The following is a 23,961-nucleotide window of genomic DNA, read 5'->3' on the forward strand; positions in this document are numbered from 1 at the left end:
CCACAAGGGCTATACTAAATGAGATGCAAGAAACAACGGCTATGGATGATTGTGGTGATGGTATGCGAAGGTAGGTTTCAGAAGCTATAGGGCTATCTGACCATTTGCTAATAACAAGAAGCAGTGGGAAAGAGTTATTGCTGCTATGGTCTGCTTATGTGCTTCCACAAGGAATCTGGTTATGCACTGTGGGAAATAGGGAAGTGTACTAGACCAGAAAAAAGCTAATCTGAGGATTCTGGATGTGTCAAGGGGCTACAAAATCATCTGGATGGGAGGGATACACTTTGCCCACCCCTATATTAGACGTATATGGTCTGTTCCATTAGGGATCCTATTATGATTATGATTCTGTTGCTATCTGTGATTAAATTAAGTCTGGGTTTCTAAAAAAGCATTTAAAAGCAGTAGGTTTTAGGGTGGAGGTAATTAGTCTGCACTTGTGGAGTTGGAAGACAGCTTTTATTTTTACCTCTTCTCTCCTTTGGCTTGACAACCCTGCTATTTGTAAAAAGAAGTAAAAAGGGACAAAATCATCCTGGTCTCCCCATTTCAAGTTAACTGCACCCTTAACAGGGGAAATAAGTTAAAGAAATGGGCTGAGAAAATGCTTAAACACCTCTGTTTTCATCTTTGCCAGCCATATCTAATTAGTTCCTTATAGCTGCTTTTCAGAAAATCTAAAAAGTTGGATGATCTGGTATCAGATCTCTTGTGTCATGTTTAGTTTGTATCTAAAACTAATTTAACTTTAAACTTTCAAATTGATTACTAACTCAACAGTAAAAATAATTTATATAAGAGGCTGCTTTAGGCCAGAGACAACCAGTAACATTTTTTTTAGAAGACTGATGACATTAAGGAGATGTTTTTGACTGTGACTTGTTTGCTGGCTTTATCCATCCTACGAGAAGAGATGCTTCCTACACTTAGGATTCACAGAAACCAGATCTGATACTTCTAGAGATGATGAAAGGCTCAAAGGAGACCTGTCTCCTTCAAATGGATCATATAATTTGGCAAAGACATGTGGAACGGACCCAAACAAAATCATGTTTGTTGTAGAACAACATGCAGCAGAGAACAATGTTTCTGATCACAGTAGGCTTTCTAGAAATAAAGTCAGTGTGAACAGGATTTTAAAAATTGGGGGATGAAGAGGAGAAATTCTGTCTAAGCCAAACATCTGCTTTCATTTCATTGAAACAACATGGTCACAATGCTGGATCTAGGCCAAGGATTTACACCTGTGCAAAACAGTTTTCTGTATTCATGCAGGCCATAAGGGCCAAAGGCTTGGAAGAACAAACTGTTTCAAATTGGAGATGAAGGCCTGCACTGTAAGATAGACCTGACAACAGCACCTGGAGTGACAGTGTCATCTTACCTAAGCATGGAGGCGTGCGTCTAGTCTGACCAATGGCTAGACAGAATACTCTATAGAGAATCCCACAGGCTTTGAAAAGAGCAGAATTGTTCTGCAGGAAAAATGCAGTGCCTTCACTAATGCAAATGAATCAAAAGCTGGTTGTACATAGTTAGAGGGGACCCATCCTGTTAGTAAGGTAACATACCCTCCAGTGTCCCACAGATGGAAACTGGGACACTTGTGGGCCAAGCAGCATCAAAATGTGGTTAAGATGGCGAAAGTATTAATGAGGAAGATCACACAATCTAGGAGAGACTGCAGCAATTTGTCAACTTGGAAAGGCAAGACTGCCTCCACTCTTACCTTCTCCCTCCTGCTGAGTACAAAGTGCATTAAAGTTTACAGCAATTGTAGTAAGCTGAGAACAACTTAGGAAAGTGGGAGAAGGAGAGAGAAACTGGGACATTTTAAGAGCAGGTGAAAAAGTGGGAAAGGAGAAGATTAATTGGGACTGTCCCTGCCAAATCAGCACAGTTGGAATATTTGGGGTGAATCACTGTGGGGAATTTAATATTTAAGATGAGGGTAGAGCAAGAATGGCATAGTGGGTTGAGTATTGGACTATGATAACTCTGGAGATCAGGGTCTGATTCCCAGCTCAGCCGTGAAACCCACTGGGTGACCTTGAACAAGTTACATGCTCCCAGCCTCAGGGGAAGGCAATGGCAAACCTCCTCTGAACAAATCTTGCTAAGAAAACCTCATGACAGGATCTCCAGAAGTGGGAAATGACGTGAAGGCACACAACAACAACAAAGAAAAAACTCTGCATTGCAGACACGGTATGGGTAGAAGAACCACTGTTTGCCGTGTGTGAAGTTTTGCTTTAAGATGGTGATTATAGCTAAATGCTCCAGGCCTATCCTTCCTTGACCTACTTAAATAAAGTTTTGTTACTTTCACAAGAAGTGGTTTCTGTCTTCAATGACAGCTTGAGGAGTTCTTTTATAATAAATTAGGAGCACAAGACTCGGAAGCAAGTTATGTTAGCTATGAGGAAAATTGGTAAAGGGGAAAATAGATAAGTGAAAGTACATTACAACAATGTTTGTCATTCAAAAACCAGTTTAATCCCCCCCCTCCAGGGGAATAACTATGGGCTGGAATTATGGTGCTGCCCACCAATAAGAATTCTGCACTCCAAACTGAATTGTTCCTCCATTCCCCAAATTTCTAGTATTACAGTAATGCAAGAAAGGAAGGCAAACACAGCAAATAGAGTTCTCGGTGTGAATAATTTCTCTGTCTGCATTGTTAGAAATGTGAGGATTTCATGAGGGTCCTGTGTCCCTAACCCCAGTGAATCTGGAGGGCCTACTGTATTTTACTTTTTAATTGTGTGCTGCTTTGAATCCCATTTTTTTTAAAAGCAGGATATAATTAATAATAATAATAATAATGCTCCTCTATACTCAGACAAATAAACAGGTGAATAATTTCCTCCAGATAGTAGCTTCTGTCAGAAAGAAAGAGTTCAGAGGGTTGTCTCCTTCTGACTGTGAAGCATTGGCACATTGAAGCATGCAAACATTCAGAAGTGACAGAACTCACATATTTAATACCTCAGTGAGATCTACTCTATAAGGGCACATAGAACTGAATTTGACTGTCCCCCCCCCGCCCCGCCCCGCCATTGGAAAAGAGATATAGACCAGGAAAAGAGCTTTTGTGTACGGGCAGAAATGTTTAGCTCACTTCTACAATCTGAAGGGGTTAAAACATGTTGGTCTGATCTTTACAGAAAAATGTTTGGCTTAAAAGGGATTTGACTTATGTTGTTTCTAAGCAACAAACAGTAAATCCAAACAAGTATAAAAGCTGATTGTTTTGTAGTTGTGGTAGTTTTTTTTAAAGGAAAAATGCAGGCCAGCACTTGGAAAATAAAGTAGTTGCTGTTTTAGGGGCTTGACAGACTGCCCCGAAAGGGCGGCCTGTAGTCGCCCATTTTTATGCTGCAAGGAGGCTGCAACAACCAAACAGCGTGGCCTCCATCAGAACTAAAAAGAACTTGCTGAAAGCGGGTTCTTTTTAGTTCATGTGCCAGGTGCCATTGTTGCACCATTGGTGCATTCATGTGCACTGATGATGCACGCATGACACGGCAATGTTAGGATGCTGTGCCATGCCTGCGTTATCATGGTGGTCCCCATGTGGATGGGGCCATGCCATGATGGCACAAGTGGTGCATGGCAGGACTTGGGAGCATGCGGATGTTCCGCATACTTGAGCCCTAAAATCAGCCCCAGACTGTCACTTTCCAGCAGTCTGTACTGGGCCTTAGTTACTTAAAAAAGAACACATTTAGTACCACAAAATACAGCATGAGAGAAAACAGCAACCATCTGATGATGATGGTTAGGATGCTTTTATTCATTTATATTTTATTCATGAGAGGGAGGGAATTCCAAGGTCTGGAAGCAGTTATCAAAAAGGCACTTGCTCCCACAAAACAAGTCTGAGAAGGCGGTGAGACACAGAGAAGAGCCTTTCAATATGTTCTTAGAGCTCTAATGGGCTCATAAAAGAAGATATGGTCCTTCAAATAGCCTGGACCCAAGCTTCTTCCACATCAATGACTATAACAGTAACCATAGCTGTCTGACAGGGAAAGCTAAATAACTCATAAAACTAGGAGAGGTGGTAGGATTTTGCTTTTGTCTGAGCCTACTGTGAAAGGCAGGATTCCTCCATCTCTCTCCTCCCATGGCTTAGTTAATTGAGAATAAACTATGTTTGCACTTTGAACTCAGTTTGCAGCAACTGAAATATGCTGAAGACCAAGGGAAAATGGGGGGGGGGGGGGGGGAGAGAAAAATGTGGACATTTGAAAAGCAGCTGAAAAAGTGGGACACTAGAGGAATAATTGGTACTGTTTCTATCAGATTGGGACACTTGCAAGGTATGTATATGGTACACAGTGACAAGGTGACATAGCCTAAGAGATCAGTAATTCAGGTTACACCTGAAATAAGGCAATCCTTATGGCTTATAGTTCCCTGGAATTAATGTAACTGTTCACATAGTACCTTATTTCTGGGGTTTGGAGGGTGGCAAGAGCTACCAACAAACTCTGCATGTTTAATTCTACCATTTTTATATCTAAGGGGGATTTCAATACTTTTCTACTTTTGACTTAGTATATGATAGCATATTTGATGCTAATTTACATGACCCACAACCTCTATCTGGTTGTGTGATATCAATCCAGAAAAAAATTGGCAAAAAATAATAATATCCTGTTTGGAATATCCCCAAAGGGAAAGAGGAAAAACATGAAACAAAAGGTCTGTGCTTTTGTCTTAGAGGCAGTACATTGATATGTACTGTGTTTAGCTGAACTGTAATTTTGTTTTTGCTTGCTTTTTGGCAGCCTCAGGATGGAAAAATGTTGAACAAATAGACGCAGCTAGCTCAGTAAAAGCTCAGTGATTCCCTGTGAACTGAGGACTAAACAATAACATGTGCCAGCAGTTCAGTGGCAAAGGTGCTTTTCATGTAGAAAGGTGTCCCCAGTTAAGAAGGAGCTCATACAGTTCCTCTTAGAAAGATTTTTTGCACTGGTGGGCACTTTGTGTGGATGAGAGGTTGTCTTGGCACAACTGCTCCTGTTGTTCCAATTGCAGCTGGGGCAAAAAGCACAATTTTTCCTTTAACCAAGGTGTAAACCAATGTACACTTGTTCCTCCATATCTATGGATTCATTGTGGATTCAACCATCCATGAATTGAAAATATTTTTAAAAATATATAAATTCCAGAAAGGAAACTTTAATTTTGCCATTTTATATAAGGGACAGCATTTTACTAAGCCATTGTATTTAATGGTACAGTACTTGAGCACCCATGGATTTTGCTATCCACAGGGGGTCCTGGAACCAAACCCCAGCAGTTACCAAGGGCCCACTGTAAGAGCAATTCATACTGGTGGTAAAAGAAAGAAAGAAAGAAAGATTCCAACTTCATACAGATAGGATCTGACATGGCAGTGATAAACCAAGAAAGGGATCCCAGGTTTGTGGAAGATAGGCTAGACTGCATGCAGCTTTAGTTATTTCTAGATGAGGTCGCCGTGATCCCCCCTCCCCCGTTTGATTATTAGTGCATTTCTGATAATTCCTGGAACAGCTCAACTACACAGGAGCTTTGGTGGTCTAATATTGTCCAATCATCTTGGAGGGGGGATTCAGCATCCACCGTCTAACCTACAGAGGTTCAAGCTCCCTTGGTTTTTGTGTTCTGGGGTTCATGCGACCAATGATTTGGCTGCATAGGGAAGCCTCATTAGTTAAACAGAGGCTGGATGGCCATCTGTCAGGGATGCTTTGATTTGGATTTCCTGCATGGCAGGGGGTTGGACTGGATGGCCCTAGTGGTCTCTTCCAACTCTACAATTCTACGATTCTATGATTCTATGATTCATGTTTTGTAATTATGTTCATAAACTTTACATTTGTGTCATGCCAGTGCTTTGCTATCTTGGTTGGTTTCCAAGATCATGGATATTCAAATGAACCAGTTCCCCACTCCCTCTTTCACCACAACCTGTCTTCAATGCACAGGGTCAAAGGTCCGATTTGGCCGCAGATTGTCTTCGTGATGTGAGGCCAGTTCTGCTTCAAATCTGCTCCTTACCTGCCTTGGATCATATTAAAAAGGTTTATCCAAACAGTATGTGGAGCATTCAAGAGTGATGCCGGGTGGCTGTTTACACAGTGTCCCATTGTGTTACCCTGCACAGCCACTGCTGGCGCAAATCACTCCCTCCGAGGTCACAATGAAGCACCCAGCCATGAGAAGGAACAACTCATGCCAGCAGTGGTAGTGGCACAGCAGGTTGCTGCGTAAATAGCCCACCTAGTATTGTCGCAAAATGCAGAGGTAAATACAGCGGGGATTTGGGGCAGCTCAGTGGCCAGAATACTTCAGGAGTAGCCCAGAGTAGACTGGTGTCTGGCTGGTGTAGACTGCCCTGTTTGGGCCTGATTGAAAGTGCTGGGTTTAACTTCTAAGCTTGTAATGGCTTGACAACAGGATACTGTTGATATTTGAGTTTGCTTCCAGGGGTGTCACTAGAGGTGTGTGGGCTGCACTGGGTGACATCCTAATTGGGCTGATGCCACTGCTCCCCAGATATCAAAACCATGGGGAGAGGTGCAGCTCAGTGGACAGAGAAAGGACATATGCTCATTCGCAGTTGTTGTCAATGAGCAAGGTCAGTATCTCCTTCTTTGTCCACTAAGCCTCAGTGGTCATGTACTCTTTCCTTTCCTCTGCCTCTCTTCCCTGCCAAGCCTGGTCCTTCCAGATCCAGAAGAGGCTGCCAGACAGGTGGGAAAGGTAAGCAGAGGAAGGGGAGGGAGTAAGGAGGCAGTGGTGGCAGAAGCTGTTACTGTCCATCTCTTCAGGGTTTGCTGGTACCCCAAAGAGATGGGTAGTAGCGGCAGCAGAAGAGAAACATGGTGTCAGCCCCGCTGCTGCCCACTACTGCTAGCTTACCTCTTTGGGGGCTACCGGTGTCCCTGAGAGACAGGCTGAATGTACTACACTCATGTATTAGCAGGGAATTCCTGGTACCTCATCAAATCAATAATCTTGGATTCCACAGGTTGGAGCCATAGAAGTTATAGTGGGTTCAAAGAGCTCTCATTGTATAGTGTGGCTACAACCTTAGTTCCATAGCAGTTATTAAGCTTATTATACCTTTTTTTAAAATGGTCAAAAGAAAATTGCTCTTAGCAATTAAGGGACCACATTTCAAGTTCCTAAGGAAGTGGTGGAAGAGATTTAGGGAATGATAAAAGTGCTATGTTGCCAGCATGGGTCAAAACACACTCAACCACCAAGCATTCCTCAAATTTACCTATAGAAAGATCTGACCACAGCATCAGCACTGAGATGAGTGGGAATGTGGGCATGTCAAATATCTACCTTTCATATTATACTTTTCTCCCCTCTCCCCCGTGCCAAAAACATTGAGGGAAATACATTCCAATCAAGTTAACAATCATTATCGGAGATGTGGAAAATATCATCAATCATATTTTTTACTTCTTCATATCCCATTTTACTTTCCACTTTCTTAACCACAATTTCCCATTTATCTATCTGTGATTCTTTATTGCTTTCCCCAATATATTTAAGCCTTATTTCCCTAAGGAAATTAAATAATATGTATTCTTTTATATATTTAAACAAATAAGACTTATTCCAATTTGATTTGTTTTTCCATCCATAAGCAATCACTTCATGGGCAGCTTTTAGGAATTGTTTTATTACATATCTTTGATTACTATTCAGTCTTAATTCCCCTAAATTGAGAGTTAAACAATTTTCTTTACTTAATTGTATCTCTATCCCTATTATTATATTTATCTGTTTCTTAATTGCTGTCCAAAATTATTGAACAAATGGGCATTCCCACCACATATGTATGTACATTCCCTTAGCTCCACATCCACACCAACATTTTGATTGAAATTTATCATCTGCCATCTGACACGTTGACTTGTGCCCTGAAGAAATGAAAATCTTCAATTGCAATAGCGAAGTAGGCATCCCAGTGAGCACCCAGGTAAAGCAAATCCTTTTCTTCGCACTGTCCCAAATATTCATCCAAAACGTTTGAAAACATGTGCTGGTTTTGTCATAGGTTTACTCCATGCTTTGCATGCCTATCTGGCTTACTTCATGGTGTGTTTCCATGTGGATTGCTTACCCTTGCTATGTTTCACTCTTTTGCTAGGTGGTGTACTTTACTGCCACCTTCCCCTACCTCATGCTGGTAGTTCTACTGATCAGGGGAGTCTCTCTGCCAGGAGCATCTAAAGGGATCCTTTTCTACCTTTACCCAGACATCACACGACTCAGTGATCCCCAGGTAAGTTAAATGGGGTGGGTGGGATAGGTAAGAAAGGATTGCTTGTATTTCTGTAGCTCTTTTGTGAGCCTCTCTTTTCCTCCCTCCAATGCCTAGTTTTACTATTTATTTCTCCTTCTTGGGGTGCATCTGCACTGTAGAAACAATGCAGTTATTTCTTTACACCACTTTAACTGCCAATACCACTTTAAAGCAGTTATTTCTTTACACCATTTATATATAGTTTGTGATTGTAAAACTACAAATCTTAGGATTCCATAGGATGGAGCTACAGCACTTAGTGTCAAACTGTGCTATTTCTTCAGTGTAGTAGGTGCACCTTAGGAGGGACTCCTTTCAGCCCCCTCTGTCAACCATACTATTATCCTTCCATTTCTTTCCTCCTCTCCCTTTCAGTCAAGGTGGGGAAGGGGCTTGGAAATAAAAGAAAATGCAGTATGTGCAGCACTGGCCCACATGAGGAAAGAAGCAATGGCACCTCTTCCATCTTATGTATAGAAGCTGAAAGGTCCGTTTAACAGTATAAGAAAGGTGGCTCACAACTCAAGCCTTGTAGCTTCCCTTTCCTGCCCCCCCCCCCCGCACCCATGTCCTGGCATCTTTTGCCTGAAGCAGTTGCCGCCTCTGCTTAATGGTAGGTAGGGCTCCCCTTGCAGGCTGAAAAGTCTCCGGCAGTGAGTAAAATCGGTGCAGTCATCCATGAGGTCACTATAGGACAAGGCTTGGAAAAGTTTCTTTTTGGATTACAGCCAGTGCCCCTACCAACTGGGGAATTCTGAGACACAGTCCAAAAACTAAATTTTCCAAGCTCATGGGTTGTCACAAGTACTTACTTGTGAAATCTACTTATGGGCAGCTGCTACAAAGAGGCAGGAAGACAGTGTGTTCTGCAATGTTTGTAGCCTTGAAGCAGCTGGGAATTCTTTTCCCGGAGAAGACTGTAACAGTCTTCACATCATACCTGGAAGGTAGAAAGACACTCTTTCTCCTGTTCCCCTGCCTCAGTTTTCCTTCTCTTTCCCCTCCTCTCCTTGTGCCTATAATATCAGAGGAAGGCAAAAGCAAACTCCCACTGAACAAATCTTGCCAAGAAAACCCTGTGACAGGTTTGCTTTATGGACTCCATAAGTCAGAGATGACTTGAAAGCACACAACAAAAACCCCAAAATGCTTTGCCTAGTAGTGTGATGATTTTTTCACTAGTAACTCTGAAAGTATCACTTTTTAAACACCCTATGTGATTTCCACAAATGTAAATGAATGACTGTTTCTAATGCTCAAGGAAACACTGTGTATTAAGGGGAAAATGTTTACACAGTAAAGTGTTTGGCAGAATCTTCTTTGAATGTGAAACTGAGTGTAACTTGTCATGTTGGCCTCCCAAATGCTTGTCACCTCTCCTTTCCTCTTTGGCCACAAATTCCTTCAGGTTTGTCTGGCTGGAGATTCTTTGCCGGAGTGCTGCCCTCTAATCTTTTCAGGTCATGCTTCCCCATGTCAAATCCTGGTTCCAGCTGAGCTGTTGTACTAGCCTTTTGTGTGGAGAAGGAGGGGAAGATCGAGGTGTCTCCAAAGGAGATTAGAGGGGAGGCTGCCTGGGTTAAAAAATAGGTCAGTACAACCCTTCACAACCCTTTAAAACTTTCCCCAGGCTAATAGGTGCTGGATGTTTGGTAGCAGAATCAGAAAAGAGAGCAAAGCACAACCTTGCCCAGCTAGTGCCCTACAGATTTCATACCCTCCAACATTTTATGGATGAGGACTGGGAGCCATGTGGCCACATAACAGAGTATGGCCAAGATGACAAACATTATGAGTGATGGGAACAGCTGCAATAGTTTGTGAAGTTGAAGGTTTTCACAGTTGGTGGCCAGTTTTCTGTGGGTTTTTGAAGCTAGTAACTGGCTGGCATCTTCAGAGAATGCTGGCATGGAAGAGAGTGGTGTGTGTGTGTGTGTGTGTGTGTGTGTGCGTGTGTATCAACCTAGGGTCACTCACTTCCATGCCAGCATTCTCTGAAGATGCCAGCCACAGATGCTGGCGAAATGTCAGAAATAAACTGTTCTAGAACACAGCCACATAGCCTGAAAAAGTCACAATTTGGCACTAAGAGGGGTGGCTGCAGACCACCCCTTAGGGGCAGTTGTACAGCCCCATAGTTATATAACCATCTCTCTCCTATAGCAATCTTTCTGAGGATAACCTTCCATTTGCAACATTTGGCCATCCATCATGAGGAACCAAGAATATATTTCAAGACGTTCAGGAAAGGTCCTTTTGACTTCACATTCTACCGCTTTACTATGTTTTTCTCTTGCTTTTAGGTATGGATGGATGCAGGCACTCAGATCTTCTTTTCTTATGCCATTTGCCTGGGATGCCTGACAGCTTTGGGCAGCTACAACAAATATCACAACAACTGTTACAGGTAAAGGAAGTTTACCTTTAGAATTCACAGCCCCAGCCTCTACACTTGCTCCTTTCTCTCTGAAGCTTTTAATAGTACTTATGTATAGCTGAAGTAACTTACAGGGTTGAAGAATTCCTACTCTTGTTTCCACATGTTGTGCTCATCTGAATTCCCCTATTAAAAATGAAATGGGACTATTTGTCATATGCTCCAACTTGCCATAGACCCATCAAAGTTCCATCAACCTCCTCCTTGTTAATTATCCATTCTCCCAGCTTTTCAGTTGCTTTCAAAATGTTCCAGTTTCTCTCTCCTCCTCTCACTTTCTCCATATGTCCTAAGCTTATGTGCTGCTGCAAACTCAATTCAAAGTGCAAAAGCAGTTTGCATTCAATTGTCTCAGCAAGTGGAGAGGAGAGAAAGGTATGGAGTCTTGCCCTCTGCTGTAGGCTCTTGCAAAAGCAACTGCTGCAGCCTTCCCTGACTTGTGTGTTCTTACTCAATAACTTTTCCCATCTTGCCTTTACTCTGACATTGCTTGGTCCCTTGTCCTGGTTATCATGTGTGAAACGCTGGAAGGTATATGTTGCTTTCCTTTCAGAAACAAAATGGAAAACTACATGTTAAAAGAAACACAGTGATTCCACCTAGAATGGAATCCTCCTGTCAAGTTATTCTTCCCAAACACTCTATGATATATAGCAAAATACTTGGTATTTTGACGTCTGTTACTTTTAAACTACCATATTAATATGCTGCCATTTGCTTGCTTGCTTTTTATGGAGAATCCAGATAATATCAGCCCTTTGCTTTTGGATTTCTGTAACCTTTGAAACTGTTACTGCTTTTTTAAAAAAGAAATGTTTAGAAAAATTTTTTAAAAACAGTTGCACCGAAGAAATATGAACTAGAAATTGCTGTTGAGATTTCTCAACGTTCCCATGCTTTTAACCACTGGCTTTTCCTTGCAGCTTCTTTTTAAAACATTGCTTTCTGTTCAATGTAGCATATAAATTACTGGTGCTTTAAACTGAATTGTAATTACATAGCTTTTAATTAATTAAAAATGAAAAGTAGAAATAGTGAACAAATTCAGGGATTAAAGCTTCCCACTCGGTGGCAAGTAGGAACTGTGTAAATGAAGTTTCAGTTAATTAGACAGTAACCCACTTGACATATTTGGTCGGAAGCACTGAAAAGAGGCAAGAGCTGTGAACAAAGCTTCAAGTTAACTTTTGAAGGAGATACTTACTTTTGAGTAAATATCATAGAAGGATCTTGGCCAATGTGATGGTCTATAAATATGGAACCCTTCTTGGTATAAACTGATGGCTGCAATATAATCTGTTAATATTTTAATTTTAAAAAATCCATGATGAATTATTAGCAGTATGTTATTTTAAAAACTAATTGTTTGAACTGAAAGTTCCTAAAAATCTATGGCTGGCAGCTACTTTCTCAAAAGTATCCCTTTTTCATACAAGTAGAAATCCCTCTTCTGAACATCTTTCTCTTCTGGGAAAACAAAGATTTTTCAGAATGGTTGTTCATATTCAAGTGCATGCAAATTAAATGGATCATTCAACATTTATGCAGTTTACTGAGTGATAACTGTGGAATGTGCACTTTTTGTTACAGATTGTTTTGTCTTACTGGTTGCTGCTAATGCTTGTTATTAGCTTGACTGCCACTTCTTACAGAACGATGTTGTTTTCTAACTGGATGTTTGGTCTTCTGTGTTGACGTTGGTCTCTTCTTCCTAGGGACTGCATCGCTCTGTGTTTTCTCAACAGTGGTACAAGTTTTATAGCTGGCTTTGCAATCTTTTCCATCTTGGGCTTTATGGCACAAGAACAAGGAGTGCCTATTTCTGAAGTAGCTGAATCAGGTGAGCAGTTTGTGAATATGGACCTTTTTATTGAAGACACAGAAAAATGGCAAGCCAGGTCAATGATGACCATAATCTGTTTGTGCTATTAACAAGGGTGGGCAGCTGGGGCCCTCCAGAAGTTTATGGACTGCTATAATCTCTTACCACTGGCTATGCTTGCTAGGGCTGTTGGGGGTTTTAGACAAGAAACATCTGGAATGCCATCTGCCCATCCTGGTCTATATGATCCCCTTTTACATTGCATGCTTGGCAAGGTGGCTCCTGCTTGTTTTCTTCAAGAGGAAACCTATGGTCTCTGATGTGGGACCAAAGATGTGCTTCCCACCCTTCCTCTGTTATGGACTTTGACAGTTCTCACTGGACTTCACCAAGTGCAGCCCAATTGTCACATCAGAACTCTTCACTGTACACATTCCAGAAGAATTTAATCAATCCATTTCTGGCTATATGAAGAAGGTCATGCTTGTAGCCCCAGCATCCTATCTAAACCTATAAGGTCAAGTCTACACATTACAGTTTGCAGCAGGCATGCTCACAAAAAAGTTTCCCTTGAGCACCTAGAAAGGTAATGTGAAACCTTGGAAAGCACATGCTTCCAAATACATGTGCTATAAAGGTACATAAAAGTATAAAGCCAGGATTGATATTGATACCCTATTCCATGTCTGCTAGGTGGCAAACCTGGGTTTTCTGCCATATAATGTGTAAAATAGCCCTCACAACAGATCTCTTTTCAGTAGTGAAATTTTGGCTCAAATAACAGGCACGTTTCATCTGAACTGGGACATTTCTAGTACCATGTTCTCCGCGTCTTTTTTTTGCGATATTTATGCCATGTATACTTTGCATATTTTTCTCCTTGACAGTCATACTTTTGTTGTTTATGTAGTTTTAAATTAAGAATAACAAGAGCTCTGGTGGACCTAGCCAATGTTACATCTGGTCCAACACTGCTACCAATCATTAAAATGACCAAATTGTTGTCTGTTTTCCATGCTATCAAATCAGAAGTGGGAGTGTTCTTTGAGATCAGCTATAGAAGCTCAGATGGATAAGCCTGCTGGAAGAGATCTGTCTTAAGTGCCTTCTTAAAGATCTCTAAGGTTGTAATGAGATGGATCTCTTCCGGTAAGTTGTTCCATAATTTAGGGTCTGCGGCTGTGAAGGCTTTATGGAAAGTTGTAACTGGTCTGGTTTTCTTATGTTCTAATAATTTCTTCCCTGATGTTCTGAGAGTGCAGGATGGATTGTGTAGGGAGAGGCGTATCCTTCAGTAACTTGGGCCCAAGCCATGTAGGGCTTTAAAGGTAATGACCAACACTTTGTATTGTGCCCGGAAGCTGATCAGCAGCCAATGTAAAGATTTTAATATTGGAGTAATATGGTTTGATCTTGATTTTCCCATGACCAGTCTGGCTGCAGCATTTTGGATCAACTGAAGCTTCTGAACGTGGTACAAAGGTAGCCCCATTAGAGTGCATTACAGAAATCTAAACAAGTGGTTACCAGTGCATGTACTACTGCTTCAAGGTCCCTCTGGGCCAGGTAGGGGCACAGTTGGCCTATCAACCGAAGTTGGTACCAACACTCCAGTTCACTGCCTCCATGTGAGATGACAACTGTAGAGACGAGTCCAGGAGTACTCCCAAACTGTCAACATCCTTTAGGGGAAGTGTGACCCCGTCCAGGACTGGTTGGCAAATCTCCATCCCTGGACCAGGGGTACCTATCGCAAGCACCTCCCTCATCCAGCCCATTACTGACTCAAGACAGGCATTTAGAGGAGAGATGCCATCCTTGGTCACTGCAACTCCATATCCCGCTCTGAAGCAGGTTTGAAATGGGTCTAGATAATCAGCTTCATCCAAGATAGCCTGGAGTTGGAAGGCAACTGCCCTCTCAATCACCTTGCCTAGGAATGGTAATAAGGAGACCAGTCTATAATTGTTTCTTATAAGGGGATCTAGGGAGGGTTTTTACAAGAGTGGTTTAACCACTGCTTCTTTGAGCTTAGATGGAAATTTCCCCTCCCTAAGGAATGCACTGATTATAGATTGAAGTAACGCTGAGCGGTCAGCCAAGATGGGCAAGGATCGAGGGGACATGTTGTCTTCCTTACACATCCAAGAAACTTGTCCACTTCATCAGTATTTACAGGCTCAAAGATACTTTGTATATTATCCAGAAAACTCAAATCAGAATCAATGAGTAAAGAAATAGCTCACAATAAGATCCTTCCTGACTTTTTGCCTTCATAGGAAATGGTGCTTCACTCACCTCTTCTTAATTGCTAATCCATAGCCTAGCCCTTATGGAGCACTCCTCAGTATATGTAAAGAATTCAGTAAAGTATGTCAGGCACAAAGTACTCTTATCTTTCTTTTTAATATATTTATTTTCTATATGAATAGGTGTTTGGGCACACATGTGTATGTAGAAGCATTCAGTCATCTTTCAGGCATGGAACGAAGGCACTCATAATAATCCTATCCACAAGCTCTCCATGTGTTGGAATATAGTTCCATAATTCCCAGTCAGCACTTCATTGGTGAAGTCCTGAAAGAGGACCACCATCTCAGATGGTATTGCCCTCAACACATGACCAGCATTAACAGTACATATTCACAGTTCCCATATTTAACCACACTCAGTTCAACTGCTTTCTCTTCACAGGACCTGGACTGGCATTCATAGCATACCCCCGAGCTGTTGTTATGCTGCCTTTCTCTCCATTATGGGCCTGTTTCTTCTTTGTCATGATCGTTCTGCTGGGATTAGACAGCCAGGTAAAAATGCACTGAATGGGCAGAGTCCAGCCGTGTGCTTCACCAGAAAGACAACTTATTTCTCTTCATCCCGAATAGGGGTGAAAATTAGGTTGCCTCCAGATGCTAGAGAGCAAATGCTAACATTCCTCACTAATTCAGTGATACACACTGTTTTTCAACACCTCCCCCCTCTCTTCAACAGCCTCTTCCAAGTCTGGGAGCTGGTGGATGGATGAGAAATGGAGAAAATTCTCTTTATCGCTTGGCCCTTTAGCAGGGGAGTCAGTTGCATGAATAAAGGGGAGAAGGCCAACATGTAAGAACCAGGGCAGGGGTTGTAGTTCAGTGGTACAGCATGTTGTGCTTTGCATGCAGAAAATCCTGGGCTTAATCCTTATCATCTCAAGATAGGAAAAGGAACAAATCCTTCCTGAAACTTTAGGGAGTCATCAAAACTGGATGAGGATCATTTGACTCTCTCATGATTTTGGACTGCAGCTCCCAGCATTCCTCATCATTGGCTTTTCTAGCTAGGGCTTCTGGAGTTTGTTGTCCAACATTATCTAGAAGAGTTACCAAATCCCATCCTGGGTTAAACCAGTGGTAGAATTAGGGGAAAAGGAGAAATGAGTGCATTGCCCCATTCCAAATAAGGATTCTTTCTCCCCAACGACATTTCCCTTCAGTTTTTGGCATCACAGTAACTTAAAATATTGGCTGAGCATTTAAAAATGTAGTTTAGGCATTCAAAGAAAAGGGACAGGCAAAGTTGCCAAGTAAATGTGAACACAGCAAATATAAGAGTTCTAAATATGAATGATTTCCAGCGTCACACTCTTGGCAATGCTAGGCATATGGGGATTAAAGGAAAATTTCTTAAGAGGGCAGAATTCTTTTTTGGGGGGAGGCAATGATACCGGATTGGAGAATGACAACAGGCTACTTCAAGAGGACCGTAGTGAATTTATGGGGAATGAACTCCCTAGTGGTAATTTTAAAAAAACCTACAGGTGCAGAAATTGACTTTTTTTTAAGAGAATTGAAGGTGGTTTGAGTAGCCACTCTTAGAGACCGTACAGACAGGCCGAAATAAAGCTGCTTTGGGTCACTTTGGAGGTATGCTTTTTAAATGACACATGCATCTTAAAAGGCCAGAAGATGCACCAAAGCTGCGCTCCAGTCCTTAGAACTGGAGCATGGCTTAGGTGCGGCTTCTGGCTTCTTAGGACACATGCCTCATGTTAAAAGCATACCTCCAAACTGATCTGAAGCAGCTTTCTTTTGACCTGTCTGTATGGGCCCTGTGTTTCATAATGATGGCAATCTTCCAGATTAGATAGGATTATACATTTTGCTTCAGCATTTGACTATCACTTGATGGATTTTTTGATATCATGTATTAAACAGATGTAATGAATTCTGGGGGAAATACAGTTTGATAGAGGCATTGCTTCCTATGGTATATTCTATGCATATGTTTTTACTGTCTTACAGTTGCTTGTGAGTCAGACACATTTTGCAGTTTTTTGAATGATATGAAAAGCTGCAAAACAAAACAAAACAAACCCATCGTGAGAGTGATCTCTCCTTTAACTTCAGGATGAGGAAAACACTCCAACTGTTATTGTCTAACTCTAGCCACAAGTTACCTAGAACATTCAAGTGAATCTATGAAGCTGTGATTGTGTTCAGCAACTTGTAGATGCCTCATTGAGTAGAAGGAAAAGAAAATGTTAAATCAAGTGAGTTTCTGTAGTGACAAAGATCTTATGGAAGTTTTGATTCCTGTGTCCGTAGTTTGTCTGCGTGGAAAGCCTGGTGACCGCCTTAGTTGACATGTATCCTGGAATTTTCCGGAAAAAGAACCGCAGAGAAATTCTAATCCTTTTGATATCTATCATCTCCTACTTTGTCGGACTGATCATGATCACAGAGGTAAAGCATTGTGAGAAAGGAGCTACATTTCGTTTCCTTACACAGCTTCTTAAATGTAAAATTTCAGCTAATGTTAGGGACTGAAGAGAAATTAATCATGTTATTATTCTTGTCTCACAAGACTGACAAAAGGAAGAACTGCTTCTTGCCTCAGAAATCTGTATGCTACCGAGTGTTGCTATGTATTATCATGAAGAAAAATGAATGTGAATATGTGCATGCACTGAAAAAATATACACAACTATAAAGGCATATATTTTGTGCACAAAAACACTTTTGTCTGAGGGGGGATCATGTAGTCCACCAGATGATGTTGGACTACAGCTCCCAGCATTCTTCAGTCCTGGCTGATGGGATGTATTATTCAACAACATCAGGAGGGCCATATACTTCCCACCCTGCTTTAATATATGGGAGAAAAGGTGTGCATTAGAACATCATGTGCAAAAACCATGTGTATTTTGAAGAAAAAATACTCCAAGAATATACAACAGTTTGTTTATGTGTAGGAACAAAAGACGGTTTCACACCCTCATTTGGAAGTGGGAAGAAGATACTGTTGGGGATTTGAGAAATGCAATTAAAATGAGACTGACACATTTATGCATCCATAACAGAGATACTTTCAGTGGGGGGGGGGGGCTATTAAGTGTCCCTGTTGCACTTAATATCAAGACTATGATCTGAAACTACACGAATCATCCTTGCTGAAGCTAAGCAGGTGTGTGTATGGCCAAAGCACATAGGAAAAACTTAACTTTCTGTATCACTCTATTTGAATAGCTTACTTATCTCTGCTGTTAGACACAACAGGAGCTGTACCTTCATTCTCAAGTCTGTCTTTTGTTAGGGAAATCTTTTGATCTGAAATCAAAACTAAGGTTCTGAAAATGTATGAATTCATGGTGTTGATGCGCTGTAAATTCACTAGAACTGCTTTTCTGGAAGTCAAAAGGTTTCCTTCAGATGAGAATGTAAGAGAATCCTGAGCAGACATCACATAGATCATTGGCATCTGTGTAGTGGATCTAATGCTGCAGAGGCACAAAATAGTTTTCATAGATACAGTCCTCTTGGATACCTCACATTCCTAGTTTCTCTCCATGAGGGAACTTAAATATAGACTTTCTGCATTCCCAGACTATAACCTATCATCTTTTTTTCACTCTTGTGGTAATAAGAGGCTGAAAGGAGAGCATCACACAGACTGAATTCCAAAGACAAGTCTGTACCATTGGCCTTCCCATTATGCTGTGACATATTTTAAGGAATAGTCTCCAGGGCTGTGGATCTTGCAGTAATTATTTACCCATATAGGATATCTCCCCTGACAGCCCAGCATAGATAACAGTTGTCATTTAAGAGTAATGCATTCTGTCTTAACAGCCAGTAGAGCATTTTGCAATACAATTGGCCCTCGTCATTTGTGGCTATGACTTTTGCAGATCTGATAAATATATTTTCTTTAGGAATCGCTACTCTCCAGAGCAACTCTATGATCACCATCCACCAGAAGGTGTGTTGGAGGACCTAGAGATTCCTAGAGAGAACAGAACACTTCTCTAGGCATTTGTAGATCCTCCAACAATTCTCTGGTCTTGCAGATGTTGACCACAGAGTTGCACTGGTGGACCTAGAGATTCCCAGAGAAGCATTCTTTCAGGTTAAAAAAAATAGTACCTTTGTATTTGCAGTTTATCCACTTTCATGGAGGTCTTGTGTCCCTATCCCCAGCAATGTGAAGGGGCCACTGTAAATTATTACTTTAAACATGGCATTTGCAGATCAGCGTGAGAAGACTCAATACTTTTAAAGATTACTTGGAAAGGGACTATAAACAACTGTAATTATTCTCCTCCATCTTTTTACAGGTGGGAATGTTCTGAGAACTGGAAAGCAATTTTTGCCCCCACCAAACACTCAGCAGGCTGCACTGTCAAGGCTGCCAAAGCCCAATGGTTATGGGCAAAAATGGGCCCCCCGGAGCCTTTTTTTTTGGCCTGAAAATCCCATTTTTGGCTTAAAATATAACCCTGGGGGACAAAGTCTGCACAGGACCTCATCCTCCAGCAATCACATGCACCCTGCAGGCCCAATGATTGTTTTCTTTCATCACTGTTTCATGTTTGTGCTCTCCTCCTCAGGGTGGGATGTATGTCTTCCAGTTGTTTGACTACTATGCTGCCAGTGGGATTTGCCTGCTCTTTGTTGCTATTTTTGAGACTCTCTGCATTGGCTGGGTGTATGGTAAGTACACATCTAGTGGGAAACATGTGCCATTTTCTGAAGATCCTCTCTATACTCCCTGAAACTGGTATTAAAGCACCAGACTAGAACTAGAACTGGGCGAAGCAGGCATGGAGATGGTGCAATTTCACCAAGAGCAGTTGCTTAGAAAAATATCACAAGATATTTCTTTTGGCTGAAGTTTGGCCTCGGATGGCTGACTTTCAAATGGTCTGCTGCTTAATTTTTAAGTTTCAGGAACCGTCTTTGTATTTGGTTTCAAGAAGCAGGGGAACACTGTGTGCTAGTGCTAAGAGGCTTTGGTGCCTGTTAGAAGCAAGCAAGCAAGAGGAAAGAATCACGTTGGTCACTCTGCTAATCTGCCCTTCATTATCCCATTGCTAAGAGAAATGGCTGAGGGCCACCTTGATGCATTTTCTTTTCTCAGCCTTTTCTGTGCAAAGCACTGTGCCTCTTCAGTTTCGTAAATCTGTTCAACTGTCTTTTTCTCCTTCCTTTCATATGTTTTTAGTGGGCTGGTTCTCCTCCTTGCCCTTCATTTATTATTTCTCCTCCCCTTCACAGGTGCTGACCGTTTCTATGATAACATTGAAGACATGATTGGTTATCGGCCATGGCCTCTCATCAAATACTGTTGGCTGTTCATAACTCCTGCTGTTTGCCTGGTGAGTGAAGCATCTTCTGGAGGCTTCGGACAAAGTTGGCAAGCGGGCAGTGGGTCCAACTGATTTGTAAAAAGAGAGATGGCCTGTCCTTATCCCATAGGCTCAAGAAGTACATTTTAGGGCAGCCTGACCTAACTTTTCACTGTCCTGTTGGTGTGGGATAATGGGATGAACATACTCTCCAACATTTCCCAGAGGAAATCTGAAACCTGTGTGGCTGAACAACATCTGAGTGTAGTCAAAAGGATGTGACCAGGCAATGAGTGAGCAATTATTAATGGGGAGGAACACACGAGCAGCGAAACCATGGAGTTTACATACTGAGTTTAAGAAAGACTGGGGAAAAACACCCCTAATAAGTCAACTGGGGAGGGTAAGATTTTGTCCCTCTTCTCCCTCCTGCTGAGTTAACTGAGTGCACAGTGCTTTTGCACTTATTCTGTTTGCAGCAACTGAAGTAAGCCAAGGATGAAGAAGGAAAATTGAGAGCAGAGAGAAACTGACATTTAAAAAAAGCAGTTGAGAAAATGGGATGGCAGAGAATTAAGTGGAACTGTGCCTGCCAAACTGGGATAGTTGGAGGGTATGGATTAAATAGTCCATCACATCTGGAGGGCTCATGGTTGGGGGGAAGAGACCCTAGGCTTAAGGAGCTAACTTTAGTCATCATTTTAGGCTTAATATGCCTGCCTAGCTATCTGTGAATAAATGAATGAAAGAAAATAGAACAGTATTACACTGTAGTTTGGGGCCCCTTGTGCCACATGACCCTGTATTCTGTGTTTAGATATATTTACGAAAAAAAGTTACGGACATTAAGAGGTCCAATTATGGCACTATCGTATCTCTGATTATAACATATTGTGTCTCATTTGCAAAATAATGTGTGGAAGTGTCTCTTCAGTCTGAAATAGGTATTTACATTAAGAAATTGACCTTGTGCCAGTTGCCATTTCCTCTTACGTTATTGAAGTGAGAAAATGACTTACTGGTAGCTAATGTTGTCACATCTAACCCTTTCTCTTTTCTGTTCCAGGCAACATTTTTCTTTTCTCTGATTAAATACACGCCACTGACATACAACAAGAAATATGTATACCCATGGTGGGGAGACACTCTGGGTTGGCTGTTGGCTCTTTCATCTATGATCTGCATCCCCCTCTGGATTGGCTACAAAGTTTCAACCATTAAAGGACCACTGAGAGAGGTGAACTTCATGTTACTCAGCAGGGGTCTTGGGGGCAAAGGAGCTACCTGGTTTGGGGGGAAGCTCACTAGCCAGGTGCCAGTATATAGACAGGAAGGCCTCCTCGGTTGGGCTTGCAGTGTTTCAAGTTAATTAACAGGGGCCTCACACTAATTTGCCAAGGATCACTCTGTTACTAGCAGGAGCTAGTGGTGTGATTGGATTTCAGTTGCCTTGAGGGCTACACAGACCAAATTGCCTTCCTGTGTCCCTATTATTGACTGCATGACACTTTTAAAATGTCACCATTTGAGAGATTTACTTTGTAGTGCCCCTTTGCTTCTCTCTTTCTCCTCTGCTCCTTGACTTGCAGATGAAATGCTTCATGTACTTTCAAGTACAAATTTGTTTTCTGGGATTACAAGGACTGTACTGCTGAGAGCTACTTTTAAAGGAGATGCTATGTGGTGTATATAGTTTTGCAATGAATGCTATAGTTAAACTTGGACAGCTCTTTCATAGCATTCAGGGGCACTATTTCAGGTTTCACAGAAAGGAGCAAACTTCAGAGGTTTCATTCAAGTTTAAATTGCTTTAGATCAATGTGTGTTAAGACTACTCATTGTGGTTCCTTTAAAAAACAACATAATTAAGTGAACATCCTATTGTGAGGAGTAATCATGTGTGATATGAAATACAAGAGTAGGGTTGAGAGAGAGAATGCCTGCCATTGTTTGACTTAGTGGTGCACTGAATACTGTACATTTTTATTTCACTGGGTGACGACCATAAACAGAGCTGTTTTGAGCTAGGAATATGGCAGTCTAAGCCCAAAGCTTCCGAACTTATGATGAAGGCCTTGTAGGCATGCTATTGTGCAAGGGGATCTTTTAGCACCTTTCAGCCTAACTGAACAAACGATGTTGCAGCATAAACTTTTGTGGACTTGGTCTGTTTCCTCAGATATATCTGATTTATTTGGTCATAGGAAGCCTTGAGAACAGACAGATGGAGAAGACCCTTCAGGGTTCTACCAAAATTGCTTCTCACAGAGGTGAAAGGAGGGAGAGAAGAGGCATTGGGTCTCAGACTAAGGCCAGCCTTGCAATAAAATGTAGATGAGGCAGTGGCAGATGTTGGGAGAACAAATCAAAGTATCTGAGGAATGATGTGCACTATGCTACCTAGGAGCCTCATCGCATGACAAAAGTAAACTGACACATAGCAAGAGAGAAGCAGCTTTATGTTTACCAATCCACATACCCTTGAAGCATTTCTGTTCTCTTCCCGAGACAGTCATAAAAAGCATTTCTTTTGTTGTGTTGGAAAAATCCATTTGGCAAAAAGCAGGCTTTTACAACTATCTGCCTCTGGAAGGAGAATGGAAATGCTACAACATCATGTGGAGAGGTAAGGAGAAAGCCATTTCTCTCTCATTGTTTATCGGCTTACATTTGTCATGTGATAAGGCTCTTAGTCTGAAACCTCCAACTTACCCTGCTACCTTCAAGTATGGCGATGGATACTCTCCATCAGCAGCCTTGAAGAAAGATTCAACTACCAGTCAAGTTGGCTTCTGTACATGGAATGGAAGGGGGTGCCATCTTGTTTCTCACCTTAACCAGTGAAACATCTCAGGGTTAAACCTATCTCATTTCTTGAATCTTCTGGAACAGGGCAACACCCCCCCCCCCCCCAATTGTAAAAGGTTCTTCCATCTCTCTTCATTTCCTGTTCACTTTGTCTTTCAGAGATTCCACCAGCTTGTCTGTCCAGATGAAGACTTGCCCCAGAGAATGTGTCCAAGCCATCAGCCCTTCCCCACCACTGGAACTGGGCTCTTGATGTTGACGGAGCTAGATTCTCACTGTTAAGAGTGAGGTGCATATCACTCAGTACTGGACAATCCTGGACTCTGCTGATGGCTAAGGAGAGAGGGACAGTGAGCTGACATCCCTTTCCCCTTCCAAAGGATCAGTGGTGGCTGCTAAGGAAAGAGAGCTCTCCCAGGCTGTTGTGGTGAAGCAGGTGCTGTGCCAGCTTCTGGCTGGCAGCACATTTACAAGCAATGACTCCAGCTGACATTTCTTCGGGGAATAGAACAGGAAGGACAGGACACTGGGATGGAAATATTTAACATGGTCACAGAAGAATTTTTCTTGTGGGTTTCTAGGGAGCTTTCTCTTCCATCTATAAATCATTGTTCCTTCTGATTTGTTGTGTGTGTTTTTAAAGGCATGGTGGTGATTTATATTGAGGAGTGGGTTCTCGTTGCCCACCCCCCCCAAGTTTACAGGGCTTGTAAAATTATTACCAGAGCTTGTATAATTAATTTCCCACATACCCCCATTGAAGGCATGTTACAACGTTTAAAAAGGTACAAATTAAAAGCCAGCATCATTTCTCAATGAGAAGTTAGTTTCTAAAGGCCTGTTGAAACAAAAAAGTCTTTGCCTGCTTAGTAAAGAATGCTGTGGAGTGTCCCAGTCCAGCCTTTCTAGGCAGAGAATTCCAGAATCTGGAGGCAGCCACCAAGAAGCTCCCATCCCATCTT

The 23,961-nt window shown here is 41.8% G+C and overlaps 1 protein-coding gene across 1 annotated transcript in view; it reads left to right on the forward strand.

Moving 5' to 3' along the window:
- The window catches only part of LOC121931165 (sodium- and chloride-dependent GABA transporter 2-like), a 42,584-nt gene extending 18,972 nt beyond the window's left edge, over positions 1 to 23,612 (forward strand). Inside the window, exons 7-15 of the mRNA XM_042468582.1 lie at positions 8,171 to 8,305; positions 10,630 to 10,733; positions 12,479 to 12,603; positions 15,280 to 15,392; positions 17,172 to 17,309; positions 19,454 to 19,556; positions 20,121 to 20,221; positions 21,258 to 21,428; positions 23,159 to 23,612. Of these exons, the coding sequence (XP_042324516.1) occupies positions 8,171 to 8,305; positions 10,630 to 10,733; positions 12,479 to 12,603; positions 15,280 to 15,392; positions 17,172 to 17,309; positions 19,454 to 19,556; positions 20,121 to 20,221; positions 21,258 to 21,428; positions 23,159 to 23,281 (1,113 nt within the window). The 3' untranslated portion in view covers positions 23,282 to 23,612. The remainder of the gene's footprint in view (positions 1 to 8,170; positions 8,306 to 10,629; positions 10,734 to 12,478; positions 12,604 to 15,279; positions 15,393 to 17,171; positions 17,310 to 19,453; positions 19,557 to 20,120; positions 20,222 to 21,257; positions 21,429 to 23,158) is intronic.
- The last annotated feature ends 349 nt before the right edge of the window (positions 23,613 to 23,961 follow it).

This window comes from Sceloporus undulatus, chromosome 5, assembly GCF_019175285.1.
Source record: "Sceloporus undulatus isolate JIND9_A2432 ecotype Alabama chromosome 5, SceUnd_v1.1, whole genome shotgun sequence".
Taxonomy (NCBI): domain Eukaryota; kingdom Metazoa; phylum Chordata; class Lepidosauria; order Squamata; family Phrynosomatidae; genus Sceloporus; species Sceloporus undulatus.